The sequence below is a fragment of the Apis laboriosa genome, unplaced genomic scaffold (assembly GCF_014066325.1).
Source record: "Apis laboriosa isolate Shangri-la unplaced genomic scaffold, ASM1406632v1 scaffold49_cov149, whole genome shotgun sequence".
NCBI classification, from domain to species: domain Eukaryota; kingdom Metazoa; phylum Arthropoda; class Insecta; order Hymenoptera; family Apidae; genus Apis; species Apis laboriosa.
In genome coordinates, this window is record NW_025223500.1 from 2571479 (window position 1) to 2591830 (window position 20352).

The 20352-nt window shown below is 31.0% G+C and overlaps 2 protein-coding genes across 3 annotated transcripts in view; one reads left to right on the top strand and one right to left on the bottom strand.

Annotated features, from left to right (window-relative positions):
• LOC122716905 (lachesin-like) overlaps positions 1–20352 on the bottom strand; it is a 56604-nt gene that overhangs the window by 32861 nt on the left and 3391 nt on the right. The window contains exons 1-4 of one of the 2 annotated variants that reach the window (XM_043940412.1): positions 15933–17449; positions 14834–15006; positions 11607–11817; positions 11107–11234 (exon numbers count right to left, since the gene is read on the bottom strand). In XM_043940412.1, coding sequence (XP_043796347.1) covers positions 11107–11234; positions 11607–11817; positions 14834–15006; positions 15933–15972 — 552 coding nt within the window. In that variant the 5' untranslated portion in view covers positions 15973–17449. Of the gene's footprint in view, positions 1–11106; positions 11235–11606; positions 11818–14833; positions 15007–15932; positions 17450–20352 lie in introns of those variants that run through there. The other variant, XM_043940413.1, reaches the window with a different exon arrangement.
• Positions 18535–20147, top strand: LOC122716904 (CDK-activating kinase assembly factor MAT1). The gene is made up of 2 exons (XM_043940411.1): positions 18535–18932; positions 19019–20147. Exons 1-2 carry the CDS (start codon positions 18809–18811, stop codon positions 19855–19857), a joined length of 963 nt encoding a protein of 320 aa, XP_043796346.1. The 5' UTR covers positions 18535–18808; the 3' UTR covers positions 19858–20147.

The window sequence follows — 20352 nt, forward strand, 5'->3', positions numbered from 1 at the left end:
TATATGGAACATTTATATTAGAATTGAAATAAAATTTGTTAAAAGTAAAGTTATTTCTCTCTATCGCCATCTTGTTCCATCAAATTATTTATAATTTGAAAAATAAGTTTGAATAAACATTTTTACATACCAAGAGTTTAGATTTATTCTAGTCTCTAGAATATCCCTATTATTTTTTTACCTCACGAATAGAAGATAAATAATAAAAGTTAAATAACTAGGTTTGTGACGTAGGAGGGATTATTTTTGGCAAGATTTATTTATTTATTTTGATTCTATACATTCTTTAGCTACGCTGTTTTTTTTATGTTTAAAAAAATATTTACAAAAAAAAAAAATCAAAACTTTAAGAGTTATATTAAAATTAAGAATCAATATCTCTTTCGCACAACTGTAAAGATAGTAAAGTTTTTAATTTTACTTCAGCAAAATGAATTTCTGGATTCTTTTTGCGTCAGAAAATGTAATAAATGTTTTTTATGTAATAGTTTTAAGAGTGTTAATTTATAATCGAAAAACTTATTTTTCCATAAATATTGCTCGAGCTGAATCACAGAATAATGCATCGCAATGATTTATTAATTAATAAGAATCTAGAAAATTCTTTCAAAAAGAAATCTATCCAAGAATATAAATGAAACTCGGATATCCGTCGATCCGCACGATTTTTTCCGAATCTATCCGATTCTTTCCGAACTCGCCCGAATACGAAATACCAGATACCCGGATATTCGTGAAATTTTCCAATCTTCAATCAGGTTAAATTTGTTTACAAAAAGGGTTATGGATATGTAGAATTAATATATTTCAACTTACGACGACCTCAAATTAATATATATCTTGTATCTTATTAATATATATTAATATATATCTTGTTTTTAAATGTAGTCGTATAACCTCTTCTTCTCGATCGAACGTGTTAATTTCTCTTGAGAAAGAGGCTTTTAGTTTCAGAAGGAGGATTTATGGATCAAAGTGGTATTGAGAAGAATGAAGAGTGAAATTTTGAACGTTGGGTGTGCACACATATGCGCATGGGCCACTTTTGATCCCAGCACATTGATCACATTCTCTGGAGGCCTACTCGCGTTCGTAGTATGCGATCCATGGATTCTCTGGATGTTTATAAACGCCAATAACACCGAAGAATTTAATGGGAATCGCTTCAACAATTTCGATCTCGATTCGTTTTCATCAGTTTATAGAAAATTAAAAGAATGGTCAAGGGAATGAAATCTGAGAGCGAAAAAGTTCATGGAATTATCTAACAAGTGGAGGATTCATTGATAATACGATGAAATGCTATACTGGAGAATATTGCGAAGCGTTATCGTACATATCTATGTATAATGAAATATCAAACTCAATACTCAACAGAGTGCTCGAGAAGTTATATTCACACAAAATATTACAAAGTTTTTTAATTTTTTTCTTGTCTCTATAAAAATATAATTTTCTTTGTTTTAATTATAATTTCCATAAAAATCTTTAATATTTTTATTTTTTTCGATTCACAATAGAAAATAAAATAAAATTTGTATCGGTATTCTCAAAATGATACGAACTTTTTATGTTTTCTGTTTGTTAATAATCTTTCTTTTAATTTTACTCATATTAAAAAAAACCGTCATATCTTTCTGAATTCTTTATCCTTCTTCATCTTGTGCAACTAACTCTTAATAATGTTCCATACCAAGTTTAATAATTCACTTTCTTGCTCGAATTGACCGTTTTTTTCAACAGTTCATTATGAAACTTATGAAACTTTTAACAATTCATTAAGAAATTTTTTAATTTTCACAGATATTCCTATCGATGGTAACATTTTAGTTATCTATATTTTTCATTAATATCTACTTTATATCAAATTAGTTGAATTCAAATAACTCGATTATTGTAAAACGAAATTTAATAAAAAAGAAATAATATACGCATAATTTTCCAATTCAATTTACAAACAGAAATATTAAAACCTCTCATCTCATTGATTATGAAAAACTGATTCCTGGTGCTTTCCAAGTTTAAAGAAAAAATAAATGTAAAATTTTTTTCTTTAAAAAAGAAATTACAAATTCATAAAAAAAAAAAAAAGGTTGTGTAAAGTGTTGCGTTGGAAAAATTTAATTTTGGCTTATGAGATTCAAAGTCCATGATTTTTTTGAAATTGAATCAAGAGCAAGGGTTGAAAATAAAGCTGACGGTTTTAAGAGATATTAGTGAAAATAATCCACGACAAACAGAAAGAGAGAGAAATAGCGTTTCGAGCAAAGGAATTTAACCATTATTTCTTGTTTGACACGAAAAAGGAAAGGAAAATGAACGAATAAAGTTCCGTGCGAGTTGAGCAATGTACAAGAGCTTATAGGGATGGATACTAGTTACTTTGTTAGTTTCAAAAAATAAATAGAATTACAATTTCTTAAAAAGTGATTCTTACTATACGATACATAATTATTAAAAATTTCATATTCAATCTCCAATCTTACATTTTAATTGAATTTAGAACATAAAATTGTTCTGCACATCAACATATTCGTCAAATCCAATACTTCTTGTCAAAAATTTTGTTGGTTGTATTATTTATTAGCATTTCAACCCATATATATTTTTTAATAACATTACTCAGCCATTTCAACGAAAATTTTAATTTTCCATTAAAAATTTTATTTATTTATTTATTTATATAAATATTCGAGCCCGAGAACCGATTATTCCTTCCCTTGTTAATTTTTACCGAATTTAAAATTAATGTTATATTCAGAAAATGTTATAACGAATGCATGAGTTTCGCACGTATATAAAAATTAGGAATAAAAAATTGAAAATCGAAAAACTCTCTCCAACTTACACTTGGAATCGAAATTTAATCGATACGGCTCAATTAGAGCTGCAACTTTGTATTTTGAGAAAATACAAAGCGAGTAGAAAGAGGGGCAGATGGTTCAAATAAACATATCACATTTTATGGTCGTGGAGGAGAATTGCCCCTGGTACCGATGGACGTTTCGCGCTGTACATCGCCCAGGTCAGTTATCCAAGTTTTATTGAATCAGGAATTCTGTTTAGCGTGAAATGGATACATACTCGGTTTCTTCTGAATATACGACTGCTCTTGGGAATCATCTTCAATATCTAACATTATCCCCCTTGAAGCGAAAGATATTAAATCGAAACAATATCATAAATTCTTTCTTAAATGCTTTTAAATCTTTCAATCCATCTCTTTTCCTTCTTCCTCTACCGATATTATTATCGATAAAAATGAAGACTTGATTCTTGTAGATACACGTTGCACTAACGAATGAATAGAAAATGAATAGAAGAAATGTAACTTTACAATTCAAGTATATAATTGCCTGATTGTCTCTGGTAATATTAAGATATGCACACGATCAATATATTGTGGAAGAACAATATTTCCCTAGATTCTAGAAGCTAGGGAAAAAACAAAAATGCGATTCTTACTCGTTAAGTTATAATCAATTTATGTTCGCGTTAGACGAAGTGAGACAGGAACAGGGTTTAACGGTGGTGTAACGAAGATAGAGCGATCTCACGCTATTCGTCTTAACGTGAACTTCAATCGCTCATAAATGAGTGAAATTTTTGTATGTTAACTTTCCTTCCTTTGGCCCTTTAGAATCGATCGTGCGAACGCCTGCCTACGAATAATATTAATATCCTGTATATTTAAATTTTATTTCTGAAGTTTCGTGTTTATCGAAACACGAAATTTCCATAAATATTCTGTGTTCTCGAGAACGATATTTATGAGCGAGTAAGAATATTCTCATTGTAAAGAGGAAGACGTTATCTATGCTGATCCAAAATGAAAGACGTTACACCGATCTGAGAAACACTGTATATATACGTGTATATATACGTGAAGTTTTGGGATGAACATGAGCAAATATGCTTTGAAGTATATACACGTAAATACATTTTCGCTTGAGTGAAATGCAGTCAAAAATAGCGGGGAGGAGAGAAAAAGATATTGAGAAAAGATATTTGTTGAATATTAAAACTTTGTATAATCCTAACGATAAATATAATATCATTATGAGGAAATGATTGTTATTTTTGAAGAATGAAATGATGAGTAATAAATATAATTTGTTTTTTTTCTTTTTTTTTTTTTTAGAATAAAGAGAAATCAAATGAGTAATATTTTTTTTTTTAATATTGCGTTTTTTTAATCAAATTATTTCTTCGCTTGTACATTATAATTCGAACATATACAAAAAATAAAGTCCATCCGTTGCATTGATTTTGTCATTTGTTGTATCAATGAATTTTTTAACAACAAGATTATTCGTTTTTTTTTTTTTAAATAATGGCATTTCGTTATTATAATTAATTAAAATTTACAATAGATCAATTTACTCTGCGTACTTTGACAAAAATACTTTTTTTTTCTTTTCCTTCAATTACGCGAGCAAATAACACAGTTTTTCGAAATAAAATTCGTTAAAAGATTAAATATCATTTGTTTCGTCCAAAATTGTAATTTTGGATTGAAAAATATGATACATTTCTTTTTAGCGATGGATGTTATTTTATAATCGAATATTGAAATAATTTTATTGTTTAAATATTGATGTAATATAGGTATAATTGAATAGTTAGTGCCATCATGCGTCGCACATGTGACATTTCAGGTCCTTGATGATGAATATTATATTAATTTTCATGAAATATTCGTATTCGTATTCGAAATACGAAAATAAACTATATACGCTCGCTACGCTTTTATTCTTTCTTTCTTTCTTTCTTTCTTTCTTTTTTTTTCATATTGTACAAAATTAAATTTACAATTAAATTTATTTTATTTTAAATAACGGCGGTAACGAGCATGTATTTAATGATAATATTGTGTGTAAAATTAATTTAATTAAATTAAAATTAACTCTCCACCGATCCGAGTTTAATAAAAATTTTTACAAAATCAATAAAACAGAAATTATATTAGATCAATTTCAACTTCAAATATTATCCCCCCTAAAAATATCAAGAAAAAGTTCCAAGAAAAAACAAAAAAAAAAAAAAAGAAAAGAAAAAAACGAGCCGAGGTATCTAGATATCTAGACAGAATTATGTTTAATTAACAAGAGAACCACGCAAAGTAGCAAAATTAGAAACGGAAATAAGAGAGAGATCAGTTTTAAGGGGATTAAGTAGAGTAGTTCGTGTAAAAGTTTAACAAAGTAGCCGATGAAGAGAAAATTGCAATAATAATCGAAGAAGATAGTTTCCTACCAATAACGAAATTTACTGAAAATTTCGTTTTAAGATGTATAAAATTTATTTACTTTTCTTCATAATATTGCGAGGAAAGATTCCAATAATATAATTTCGATATTAGAAAATCAATGTGTCAAAAGTGAATATTTAAAACTGACTTATACAATCAGAAATAAAATTTGAAACACTTCTATTTTATTTATAACGTGTATAAATTAATAAATGGGACACAAAAAAAAATATAGAAATTGATATACAAAAATATATCGATTAAGGCAATTGAAATTTATATTGGAAATTAAATTCATTTTAGAACCCTCAATTGACATTTATATATATTTTTCTTATTTTTACAATTGATTTCTCTTCTGAACGTATTAATACATCCTGTATGTATTATGATATTGTAACAAATAATTCGAAATCTAGAAGTTTCGATATATTTTTCAAGATTTAGATTTCAAATTCGATTTAGAATTATTAAATTCGAATTGTTGAATATCGAATCCACAAGGAAGTAGATTTTTATTCTATCCACCCGTTATATGTTTTGCAATACGCTTATAAAAATAATAAATAAATGGCACCTGTAAGTAAAACCTATAAGTAAAACAGATGAAACTCTGTATAATATTAATAATCTTTTTTTAATAATATATTTAATAAATATCTCGAAACCTAGAATCTCGAATTATATACTAAATCGAGGCGGAGGGGGGAGCCCCTTTTCAAGATAATTGCCAAAAAACAAGAAAGAACAAAAAGAAAAAAAAAAAATTAATCCGATCGTTCTCCATGGTCACCTCGTCGTGAGTGAATCTCGAAAAAGAAACTTCCGTTGAAAACCTGCCTTAAGGGTGATCGAAGGAGAAATAACAAAAGGATGAGCCGGGGTAAGAAGTAAAAATGGACGATGGCGAAGTTGCAGCAGACAAAAAAAAAAAAAGAACTCTTACTAAAGAACTTGGATGGAAGCAGAGACAGAGAAGGAGAAAAAGCAGAGAGAGAGAGAGAGAGGAATAGAACAAGGAAAAAGAATAGAAAAAGTTTTCTTTTTTTTATCGATTAATTGATTCATTGCCTTATTAAATAGAATAGGAACGATATCGAGCAGGGAAATAATAAAAGGGAGGAAACTAGTTCCGGCGCCGAGGGAAACAACCGGAAAGGTTCTTGAAGGAAGTTGATGAGCTGAACGTACCAGGAGATGCAAAATACGAGAAACACATCGGTGTTTATAACAAAGTAATTTTATTTCTTGTTATGACTTTTTCTTTTTTTTCTTTTTTTTTTTTTAAACAATTTAAAAAGACACTCCACAAAGCAAAGTTGTTTTCAACTTGTTTTTTAATTTACAATATAATGTAAATTAATTATTAACATCGATTGTAATGTTATAGAAAGGTTTCGTTTTTAAGTAAAATATATTCATCAATATTCTTTTACTCTTGCAAACAAGAGCTAATTGAAGAAATCGGTTTTGCTACTTAAGAGTGATACTTTCTCGTCGATTCGAAATCTATCTGACACCCGATATTTATTAAGAAAAATAATCGAGGATTCGAGACTTTTGTTGCGTAAAAAATCTTGAAAAAAAGAAACTTTTCTTTAAATAAATACGATAAATCTTCTTATGTATATTTCATTTACGAAAAAAATAAATTTTCGTTACTTTTTTTTTTTTTACTATTTCAATCATGCCTCCCTTGACAGTAATAGATTCGTTCTAGAAAAATTCAGAAGGAAAAATATCTTAAACACGAACACCGTATATACAAATCGTACAACAGAAAACGTGTCAACACGCACTCATGCGACTAATCCCACCGTAAACTTCTCTAAACCAAACTTCCAAAACTCAAAATCCCTTCTCTCAAACATTTTCACCACACCTCGAAACAGCTATTACAATCATGAATTTTGAGTAACACTGTTCTGTTGGTGCTTCTATGTGCGAGCTGTTCTATGGGGTTAAACTTCATTTAGGAAGCACAAAATTTTTATTATTCTCTAATAAGTAAAATCTAATGTGAAAAATTCTGAATATATATTCAAATTTAAGCATTTAAATATTAATTCGTGCAAAAAGAAGATTTAGATAATATTTCGATGTCAGAAATAATAATGAAAAATATAAGTTTTTAATTTAAAAATTGCAAAGTTATTCTTTGTAAATTTTCTCAAAGTCAAATAAATAATAATAATACAACTTTATAACTTTTATTCAAAACATTTTTCCATATTTCTTTCAAGAGATATCCGCCCGGAGAGATTAAAATATGAAACCTCCTGTACATATTCTATAAAGTTTAAATATAAACCAATGTTGATCTAAATTTACTCACGTGTAACGAGGGATTCCTTACATGTAAGATTAAGATAAAACAATCCTCAAATATATTGCACATGTAACGTAAAATGGATCTAATATAAATTTAATTAGCAATTAATCTAACTTGGAAGATATCTCTATTTCTTGTCATTGACAGAATTATCGAGCAAAGTCTGACGATTGGAAAAGAAGCAGAAAAAGTAGTACAGACACGTAATTATTGGAACAACGAGTTAAAGAATGTTCTATTAATCGCTTGTGCCTCTAAGAACTGCAATATAATATTAAATTCATATAGTTTTTGAATTAACAAAAATTATTGCTAATATTACATGGAATTTTGCTTATTAATGCCTATATGTGCATCAATACGTGATAATCATTTATCTATCGTTTCTATAAACACATCATATGATGAACTAATATATTAATATTATCTTGGGATCTTTTAATTTCACGACAAAAGAAAATATAACATGAAAGAAACAACGATAAATATATTGGGTATGAGAACTAATAATATAACTCTATTATTGTACTACTTCGTAGTTTCGGTCAGTAATTTCATTCAAAGATATTTTTGTATTTTATTTTCGCAAATATAATCAAACTCTAGCTATAGATCGAGGTTGAAATATTTCAAGTCCAACAAAATCCATTAGAAAATAGGTTTTTGACTAGTGCACTTGTTATACGCTTTGAATGTCGGCTATGTATTTATTGAAAATAAATGGCATGCTTACTACACACGTAATCGCAGATATATACGTATATATGGACGAAATTTTATGTAATGGTAGCAATTTTTTTGCAAATACCTCGAAAATTATAAGAGATCGAGTTATAAAATTGTAAAGTTAGCCCGAATGATGTCTTTAAAAATATATATCAAGGATAAAATAATCGGAATTACCTCTAGTTATCATGAATTAGGTATAGTGATTTGCTCAAACTTTAATAGATATAATAGCAATCATTTTTAATATAGCAAATATTTCAAAAATTAAAGTCAATTGATATTATATACACATAAAAAAAAAATATTCAAAATCTTGTCCTATTTCCATTCTAATCCACATTTAAAAATCATCAAAATGAAAGTATCATAACCATCGATAATTTCATCAAGGATATCTCTTCATTGTATAATAATCCACTCGTTTCATGAGATGCAACCAATAATGGCATCAAATTAAGCCGTGAAGTAAACACTAATAACTTTCAATACAATAATTTTCTATCATTAAAATTATATCTTTTCTTGAATGAAAAATTTCCTTGTATTAAAACGAAATCTAATATCTTCTTACTTAAAAACCAGTTGACAGGAGAAAATGTTTAAAAGGATCGGAATTAATAACAAAATAAACAGAGGAAAGAGAACATACCGATACGAAGGATGTATAGCAAGAAAAGGAAAGTAAATAAATGCGCACAACGTCGAAGAATAAATTAAAAAAAAAAAAAAATATTGCGAAAAATATCAAGAAGAGATGAAAAAAAGAAGAGGAGGAGGAGGAGAAGAAGGGAAGCAACAGCGAGACCATCACGAGTGTGCGGTGCACAGATGTTGACACACGGTCTGTCGTTGAACGAGAGGTATACTATGTATACATATATGTGTGTGTGTGTGTGCAAGAGGAACGAGAGCTACACCCAGAAGCAGCTTGTTTAAAGGAGGAGGGGATAGGTGAGATAAATAAGGGAGAGGAGGAGTGGTGGCGTGTGCAAGTGGAACGAGCGGATGGAACGACAAAGAAGGGACAGAGGGACTGTAAAGTCGATAGAGTAGAGAGCATCGGTAAGGAAGAGGCGTGGAATGAAGACACGCGGATGAGGGGAAGGGAGGGGAGAGAGAACAATACTATGAGATAAAAAAGATGAAAACGAAATAGCAGAAGAGAAGGGGGAGGAATATGATATGGAGAGACGATGGAAAAATTGCGTGTACCAAGGATAGAGCGCGATAGCGGTCGTGTATTCTGTTGCAGAGAAGGTGACAGAGATAATGGGCATGAGGAAGAGGAGAACGAGAGTAAAAATGAGTGAAAGACAGTGGAAAAGCCTGCGAATTGTAAAGACAGGCGCAATGGTATACAAAGAGCTAGCTGCCAGAGAGAACTGACACTCTTAAGAAGGATGGACGGGAAAGACAATGCGACGCATGTGGGAGAAAGATGGACGAATGTACATATGATGGGCGAGAGAGAAAGAAGAAACGGGGGGAGGAAACTGGAGGAAGTTCAAGAGATAGATGAAAAATAGAAAGGAAAGGAGGGAAGGGAGAGAAAGAAAGAGAGAGAGAGAAAGTCAGATGGAATTGTTAAAAAGGATATAGAAAGGACTGGAAACAAAGGGGGGTGTATGCAAAGGATTTGGAAAAAAAAAAAAATGGAAAAAATGGAGGAGAATGAAAAAAAGACAAAGGAAAAAAAATATTGAGAGGAGAACGAGTAGGAATGAGTAAGATAGTTTAATTCATTGCCTCGAGCAGGGTCTCTATTCTAAGATACGAGTTGTTACAGTTAAGGGAATGGAAGTTGATTAAGAGGGAAGATCAGGTAATGAAATGAATAATAAAAAAGGCTGCCGCTAAGTGAATATCAATGATACAAAATAGCTGGATTGTCGGAGAAAGAATCGTTCCGTTAATTGAATACTACTCTGATTCGGTGTACATTTGAAACGAAGTAAAAACTTTTCCGTAAAAGTGGGCATCTGAAAGACAATGATGGCGGTGAAAAAGGAGTTTTCGGGAATATGAGCGCAATCAAAATTCAGCGTGAGCGTAAATTTGTAAAGACACGAACGAGCGAAATCGTTCTGTATGCCGTGGTGTGCAGCGACTGCTTCTTCGGGAAATAATTGAATAATTCATTTCATAAACTACTAAATTTGAATAATTTCCCCTATTCGTACAATTCCCTCACTTTGTTCGTAATATACGTATAAAAGGATACTTGTTAGCAAGAGGGGGAAAATTAAAAAATTAAAATCAAGAAGAATGGAAAGAGTAGTACAAAAGAAAAAAAATGTATAGCGAACAAAAAATTAACCTTATTCGGTAATTTCAAATATTCCTTTTAACCTAGTTAAAGGAAATTATATAATCAAGTACCCGATATGACTACTCATAACTATAGCAGCTAACCCTCAAGAACAATGTTCCCTAACTTACGTAGAAAATTCTATTTTTTCTCTCTTTCTCTCTGCTTTTTATTCCATTATTGCTTCGACGTGACTCGAAGAGTCTTTTGTATCAAGATCAAGTAAAATTTATCCATGTTACCGTTAGAATTGATAATCGACTTAATTTTTAACTAGATATCACCAAACTCATATACCTAGTGTAAGATTCGAAAAAGACATGGATCCTTGTTTTTGGTTCAAGAATAAAATTACGATTATAATGTTTAATAGTGACCAATAATATGTGATCCTCTTTCTTTCCATCATATATATACGAAAGAGCATAAAATAATTTGCATGCACACATTTCAAACGCATATATTGATATATCAGAAGTTCAATACCTCGTGATCATGGGTCCAATAAATGGCAGTCGGTGGTTCAGGACTGTGACGTACCACGCAAGTGAGATTCATCGTACTGTCCTTGTCTATGAACATTTCTGGTTCCCCAACGATCGACGTTATCGGCTCTGCAAAATAAATCGAGAATGTATCGAATATGAATAATAATCAAGTATTATTTTTTGAAAATGAAAAGAAATAAAATGAAAAAAAAAAAAAAAGCATAAAATATACATCCATCATGTTGTTCTTTATTACAATCAGATTCACGTAATGAAAATAAACACGAATTGACTATGAGCAGTCGAGGAAAGAATTATTTAAAAGGAATTTTAATATAATGTTGAAATTGGAAAATGGTTATGCACACGTATGCGCGTGGAAAATAACAAGTTTATAGTTGGACGGTCTGACTGAAATAAAATTAACAGAAAACGGAAATAAAAGGGAAAAACGATTCGAAAACGCGAATAAAGAGTAAAAGAAGATTCCGAACTAACCGACAACAGAAAGGTGCATAGAATGACCAATTGGTGGTGTTGTTGACACTTGACATTCGTAGGTGCCAGAATCACGACGCTGTGGGTATTTCACTTGAAGCGTCCAGTCTTCGGTTCTAGGGAAATGTGAAGCCACGAATCGTTGGTCGGATGTGTACGTTTCAACACCAACGGTCAAAAGATGAATATCCCTATGCCTTACCCACGAAACCTGAATATAGATAAATGTAATGCACAAAAGAGATCAGAACGAATAACATTTTAACATAACGATTAGTTGAAAAACAGATCAATCGCATATACTATATATAGTATATATATATTAGTGTGTGTATATATATATATATATATATACACTAAATATTAATACTATATATATACTAAATATTGAAGCCATCGGCGTGCAATTTTGCGTGCGAAACTATTTAAAGTTGAAATCAAACTCATATTTAACTATCAATATGCATGAATAACTGGAAATTGATTCTATCTCTGATATCCAATAAGCGGTATATATATATATATATTTAAATAATAATCTCTTTGGCTGTCGAAATGTATATATAATATAGCTTATATAAGTGTATACCAATTATTTCTCGACTCTTCCATGCATCGACATTTTTATTTAAACATCAGCTAATACAACATTTCCATATTAATTCGAGCAACAAAGAGGGAGAAGGAAGAAAAACTAAACAATAGAGATTTGTTGTACCGTGTTTTTCTCGTTATATGATTAAAAAATCATAAAACGTATCTTCTGATTTCTGTTGATAATTTCACTCGACACGTAAAAACTGCGGATTCTACGTCGATGATACCGCATGTATATCATTTGTACATATTACACAGACACCGCAAGAAATGTGATGTTGCCAGGACAACGGCAGCATAGATAATTGTAATTAATGCTCCTGTAACGCGTTCTGATATGTTCGCAAACATCAATTTGCATCGGTCGGACACACCGATTGTTGTCGACTAAATAATTATTAACGTTATCCGCTGAGTGACAAACTTTTTGCCTGTGTGCGTCACATTTATGCGATGCACATATGTTGGTTGCGATTGTACACATATATAATAATCCGCATGAAACCTTGCAAATCATTTTCTAAGGAAATCATCGAATCATTTTTTTTTCAATGATACAAAAAGATTAATTATTTGAGATACGAAACATTTCTCTGTAATAACAACAAAGGAAAACAGAAAGCCTGTATTTATTTTTTTTTAAATGAAATGAATGTTAATTTCTATTTATTAAGATTATTAAGAATTATTACAAAAATATTTGCTTGAAGTATTATTCTGTGTAATTAACCAGTTACAATGAAATTAAAATCTAAAGAAATTAAGACGTCAGATTAATTAAAATAAATTTATTTTGAGATGAAATTTATTTTATTATGTATTTCAAAGTAAATGTTCATTTGTTAGTATTTGTTAACATATTCATGTTGCATCGATAATAAAAGAATTTAAAAATACGAAATGTTTGTAATTTAAGAAATATTAATTGATAGAGCATAATATCAGAAAAATGTAAAAAAAATTAAATATTTAGAATAAATTATCGTGATGTAGAATGTACTATTTTACCTAATAAAATAAATTTCAAAATAAGTCTACTTTAATTACGTTTTCTTTAGATTTTTTAACTTCTTTTAGATTTTCCTTTTATCACAATTTTTAATTATGCAGAATAACGAAAAATGCTTCAAGCAAATATTATTACAGTTTTATATGCCATTTCATTTAAAAAACACGAGGGCGATTTTCTTATTCCTCTTTGTAGTCACAGAAAAATCTTTTGAATTTCAAATAACCAACTTTCTTATTCCATTAAAAAAAAAAAAAAATGAATATAATTTCCAAAAATAATACAGTTCGTAACACTTCACTTCGCGAATCACCCTGTATATATGCCACGTGTACGAGAACCGTTGAATATACATCATTCGTCGAACACTGTAGTCATCGAGTCCGGCAAAACCATCGTACTTCAAACCTTCGACGGCCATCATTACATGCTGATAGTTTAATGCGATTTGTGTTATTCTGCCTCGTTAAACTGCCTTTCTTTAACGCTTGTGCGCTCGCGTGTTCTTTTAAGTGTGCTACAAATTAGTATTTAGGACGTGCCGATAATCGGTAGTGCACGTCATCGTCGTACAAAGGGATATTAATGAGAAAGACACGATGGATAACCAGGCTTATATCACACATATACATACGGATGAAAAGCCAATATGGCTTTTATAAATCACATTTACTCAAGGCTGCTAACGTTCTGCACCAATGAGGAGCCATTTAAAATTCACGCAGAGCTTAAAGCATTACTTGCAATTAAAGCTGATTAAAGAAGATAGGTTGAATAGGAATTATAACGTTGAAAATTTAAGTACCTCCATGCAATGACAGAATTTAAAAAAGAGCACACAATAAATTATGCCCTGGTGTTCATAAGAAATTTGATGGAACTGTGATACATGCATTTACCATGCAACATATGATCTTTCTATATATTTGTACATTTTAGTGTTACGGTGATTCTTTAATATAGCGTGATTTTTTTCTTTTTTCAACGAAAAAGTTCGGACACCAAAGGGAAAAATAAAAAATAGAAAATCAAAAAAAAAAGGCGCGCCTTCTAAAAACAAAGTACTGTGTGCAGAGTTATCGATGCTTCTCGAAAAAACGCTAAAGGGAAAACAAGAAACGAGAGGCAGGGTTACAGGGGCCGGGGAAAGAGGAAAGTTGTACGCGCGAAATAAAAACTGCTCGACTGTGCGTATTGTAAAAAAGCAAAACTTTCTGTTTTACTTAAATTCCTCCAGTAAATAGTAAAATCGTAGAGATAAAACAAAGGATAAGAAAAAATAAGAAATTTTCCATCGATATTGCAATTTCCAACTTCGAAACATTACGCGAATAATGTTTTAATGGACGAACTTAAATTGTAATCTCCGTTCCATTAAGTAGAATTTATTCTGATTTATTTATTTCCGTTCTATTGCATTAATTTTCTTGTGTTTTTATTAAACGACGCTGATTGCGTCGTACTCGCGTGTTTGTTTTGTTGTGTCTATCTCATTAACATTCCCGAGCGAAAGTAATTACGAGAAAAATTACAGTCAATTATTGAATATTGACAGCCAATAAAATTATGTCCGCCAACACGAGTCACGTGACTAGCATCCTCACACTGATTCGTTACCTACCGTACGATCACCCAGATTCCGTACTCGACAGTTTAGAGTGGCCGTTTTGCCAACCAATGCGGTGACGTTCTTTGATGCCGAGACATCGAAGTAAGGTCCACGGTCGAATGGATCTGGTGGATTCAGATTCTCGTGCATTTCGTGATCAGATGTAGCCCGGGCGAGTCCTTGCACTTTAAGAAAAAATACACACAGAACAAAAAAAACAAAACGCACGAACACATATACATATACAACACAGAAAGCAGTTTTCAGTGAGCTCGTTTCAATCTCCAGATTGCGGTGGATTGTTCTTTGACCTGAAAGATTATTTCCCGTATTTCGCCGCACAGCGAGCCGCTTTAACGGCGGAAACCACGAGGCGGATGAAGAAAAGAAAAAATGCTCACCACGTTTCGGTCGTGTCGTTCGTTATCGGAATTTTGTTAACTCCTCATGTTTACCGTGAAACTCTTGTGCGCGCCAGAAGGGGCGTGCACTATTTACAACCGGAAGTGGCAAGAAATCATTTTAATGTGTTCTGAAGTGGCAAGTGGTAAAAGACGACATATATGTATATATTAGGTATATATATATGTATATTCTGCTAGATGCTCGAACATAGACCTTGCTACACTTCGTCATAAAGTATTAAAGTAGGTGCTAAACTTTGAACGTAACAGTTTCAAAAACTAGTTTATCTCATAATATGTGGCAGTGAACTATCGTCGATAACCGTCACTTTTCTTTCTTTATACGTATCCCCATAGAAAAATGTATCGCGCCACAGTATCGCGTTATTATAACAAATGTTCACAATATTATTATCGTTTTCCTGTCTTGGTTATACCGGGATTCATAATCATATTCGCGAAATGATGTGCTTCGTATGTCTATTTTATATCTCGGATTGACAGTATATACATATATACATATGCATGAAAAATTTCTTTTTTGTTATTCCTTTTAAATAATTTTCAAAAGGAAATTTTTTTTCAAGGGAAAAATTCCATTAAACCGTTTTAAAAGTTACATTGTTTGAATCCGAGGATTACACGAGCAATTCAAAAAACAATCCGCCCTGAATCATTAAACACGTGACTAATGAATTTCCACTTACCCGAAAACAATAGACTCAGGGTAAAAAATAAACCCTTCATTTTTTATTTCTCTCTCTCATAGTCGATCCACGATGTCGCTCGATATAACCGTCGCGTTTTTTGAAAAAAGCCACAACAGTTTCTAGTTTTAACTGATGGGATGAGGAGATAGGAAAAGGGGAGGGATACGAAAGACAAAGGATTTTTCGCGTTCTCCACGATTGCTCTTGCCGACTTTCATTTATCAATTATTTTCGAATAATTCCATTCGCGGCGCGTTAATTTTCCCTTAGTATGGCGTAATAATCCGGAATTAAACGTTCGATACAGCATCTCGTGGACAAAAGCGCGGAGAAATCAAAATCGCAAAAGAAAAGTATCGAATGAATCGATAAGCATCTGATTTTCCATTGTTTTTTCACTCGTTGTCGCCATTATGTCTCTGCTATTCGGGATCTACGCGTTGACATGCATAGAAATTGTCCCCGATACTTCTTTCCCATAATTGTCCGTTTCTCTTCCTCCACCGCGACACTACTGCCTCTCTCTGTCTTCCCGCTAGAGCATATCTTTATCCGTGAACTGCTTAATTGACCAATGGTATAGATGAACAACCGACAATTCCTTTCTTTGTTGTATTTATTTCTTCGTATTCTTTAAAATCCACCAACGTATAAAAATATTCATTTCACCAAATAGAATGTCTTATTTCTTTTAAAATATATTTTACTATGCAATTAAACAATTTTCAACAATTTTCATCCTTTTGTCACAGCGACGGTTGACGAACGACATCGAAAGGTAATCTCGTGCTCTGTCCGAACTATTTAACCGACAGAACGAAATGGATAAATTTAATTCGCGTGATTCAAGGATCGTGTTATATACACGCGAATGGAAAAAAAAAGGTGTGGAGCGTATGCGCGATTTTTGCGAATTTTCCTGCGTTCAATGAGAATTGTGACGAGTGCAAAAGAGCGCGATAAAACTCGTGTACGAGAATCCGAGCAAAACTGACAGTGCATGCGACACGGCCCGGGAGAGACGCCCTGCCATCTGTCCTTGCACACGCCCCGCTTTCCCTCACCCGAAGTCAACGAGAAGATGGGGTAGACATCGTCCGGCGCAAGCGTATCACTTTAGTTCTATTACGAGCACGCACACAACTGTATGAAGCGAGCGTGCAGCATCCTCTAGTCAAGAATCGAATTCCATGTCGGCTCGATCGTCGTCCTCGTCGTCGTCATTGTCGTACACGTGTCACACCAACACACCTTACAAATTTCATGCAGCGAAGCGCGGAGTGAGAGAGAATAAAAGAGAGAGAGAGAAAAAAATGAGACCGGAGTTACTCTTTCGCATCGTTTTCCACGTAAACGGACTAGATCGAGCTTATCGTTTCGATCGTGGCCCGTATAAAAGATAGTAAACAAAACGAGGATGTTTCCTGAACCGATTTTCGATCGTTGGGATTATTATTCGAACCGGATTATCGCATATTATATATTGCTATAAGGCCTTTGTATAAAAATTTTTAATTTAAGTATTTATCATTTATATAATTCTTCCGAACAACAGTTTATTAGAATAATTCTAAGAAATAAATTTTGAAGAAGAATTAAAACATTAAAAGCATTACATTTAATGTTTTAGATTTAAATTTGAATCATTACTTTTGAATTTAAAATACATTATGCGTAAATTTTTATAAAATTTGCCGTTATTCGAGTTTCTCTAGAAACAATGGAATAATGTGTTTATTTTAGGAAATCTTCTTTGAAATATGATTCTGATTAATCTCGGGTGTTTCACGTTAGCGTTACGAATGTAATATCTTTGTTTACTTAAGAAATGTCATTGCACATTTTTCACTGAACGTCAGGATGGTTTTACGAAAAGGATTGAATAATGAGCGTTCATAGTATCAGCCATTGGAGGAAGAAACAAGGAGAACTTTGCGAGGCAGCAAAGCATACCACCCCTTTTGTTCTTTCGAGTATAATGGACATGCATCGCATCTCTTTCTTGCTGCTTTTTAATGTACAATTTACACGATGGAATTGAAAAAGAAATCGATGCCCTAAATCGTTAGAAGTGAAACGCACAAAAGACGTACGGCTTGGTATCAAGAGATTTGACTTGAGTTTTTTTCTCAGAGATTTCTTTTTTCTCTTTTCTTTTTTTTTTTTTGATTCGATAATCACGTAAACATGCATAATCGAAAACTATAGAAAAAGCATATTTTCATTCAAAGATAAAATATACAATATACATTTCTCTAATAAGTTTATTTTCTAATTTATTTGCATTTTAAACGTTTAAGATAAATGAAAATATATAATAAATTCTTTAGAAATAAAATTAAAATTATTCAATTTAACATTCCTTATAAAATATGAAAAGAAATATTACTTATAATTATAATAAAATTATATTATAAATTCTTTGTTAAATTGTAATATTATTTTATAATTAATTGGAAAAATTATAAGTGATTAATTTATAAGAGTATTACAAATTAATAAAATATTTATAACGAATATTTTTAACACTATCGAATTCAATAATACATATTTCATATTCGATATTATAATATCGATTACTATTTGAGTTTCAAACTTCAAGCTACATGACAATATGTGAAATTTTAGTTATAGGTTATGTTTCGGAACGATGATGTTACGAATAGTTTACTATGTTTTCGAAATGTAAAAATGTTACTATATTTTCATTGTTTAATTATATGGAATGATTCAATTAATTTGAATTTATATTAAAATCATGTCATACATCGTAATGTAAAATTTTCGATTCTTTCACCAGTTAATTGTTCTGTGAAAGTAAACGGTGGTTCCTATAAGTTTAAATACATATTTGTTTCTAATACCTCGCAAAAATGGATGATCAAGCATGCCCAAGATGCAAAACTACTAAATATCGGAATCCATCATTGAAAATGATGGTAAATGTTTGTGGTCATACATTATGTGAAAGTTGTGTCAATTTGTTATTTTTGAAAGGTTAGTTTCTTTATGTTGCTTGCTAAAAAAAATTCGTTAATTCTTAAGTCCTTCAGTCATTAAATCTTTATTTCATAATTTCTTAGGCTCTGGATCATGTCCTGAATGTAAAATTCCTCTGAGAAGAGCAAATTTTCGTGTACAATTATTTGAAGATCCTATGGTAGAAAAGGAAGTAAATATAAGAAAAAGAATTCTTAGAGATTTCAACAAAAAAGAAGAAGATTTTGCAACACTAAGAGAATACAATGATTATTTAGAAGAAATTGAAACACTAATATATAACTTGGCTAACAATATTGATGTAATAGAAACAAATAAGAAAATAGAACAGTACAAAAAAGACAATAAAGATCAAATAACAAAAAGTAAATCTAAGCTTGGTAGAAGTGAATATGAATTGGAAGAAATGATAGAATTGGAGAAACAGAAAGAGGAAGAAAGAAGATTAGAAATAGCTAAAGAAGAAATGGAAGCTAAAAGAAAAAAGATCCGTGAGAAAGAAGCATTGATAGATGAGCTTACATTTTCAGAAGGAAATGCAAAAAATATTGTAGAAACATTTGCCTCTGTTATACAAGCATCTAGAAAAGAAACAAAAGCAACACCTGCTAAAGCAACACAGTTTAGTACAGGAATTAAATTTAGCAATCAAGGAGGTCAGAATTATTTGCCTATACCAAAGATCGAAGAAGGACCTCTATACACTTACACACCTATCAAACAAGTAACAGATGGTCCAGCACCACCTAGTTGGAGAGAATTACAAGCTCGTGGATATGTTTCTCATGTACGTGCTGAGTCTGCAGCAGAAAGAGCAGGTGGATTTAAAGCACATGTTGCATGTTTAAGAGCTTTACAAGAATCTATGGCTGGTTTATATTATAATCCTTCACAACGTCAAACAGAATTCACATCTGTGTGATTATAAAAATTGCTTTAATCAAGAAAATCATATCTCTACTTTTGTATATAAAATAGTATGATCATTTAGTCATACATGATTTAAAATCTCTGATTCAAGCAATAAAAATCAAGATAAACATTTGTGATATAATCAAAAATTACAGGTACATGTGCCTTTGTATATTTATGTAATTTTTATTATTACATATTATATATCATGATTATAATATAAAAACTACATAATTATAGTCTAATTATACTTGTTCAAAGATTAAGTATACATAAAACTCATTTTTTCGTTTCCATGAAAAATAAAACTCTTTTGTTAAAAATAATATATATTAGTAATTATTTGTCTTTATTCCTTATATTTTTTAATTATTGAGAAGTTATTGTTTATTTTTTCTTTTAAATTAAGATATCATTAATATCAACTGATGGTATCATAGAGATAAAGGCATAGACTAGATATTTATATAGTTAGTAGTACAAATTTTTTATAAAATCAATAAAT

Excerpts from the sequence above, each read along its gene's own strand:
- LOC122716904 (XM_043940411.1), top strand. The coding sequence starts at position 18,809 with ATGGATGATCAAGCATGCCCAAGATGCAAAACTACTAAATATCGGAAT. Across the intron at positions 18,933-19,018 it reads CAATTTGTTATTTTTGAAAG|GCTCTGGATCATGTCCTGAA; the intron begins GTTAGTTTCTTT and ends ATAATTTCTTAG.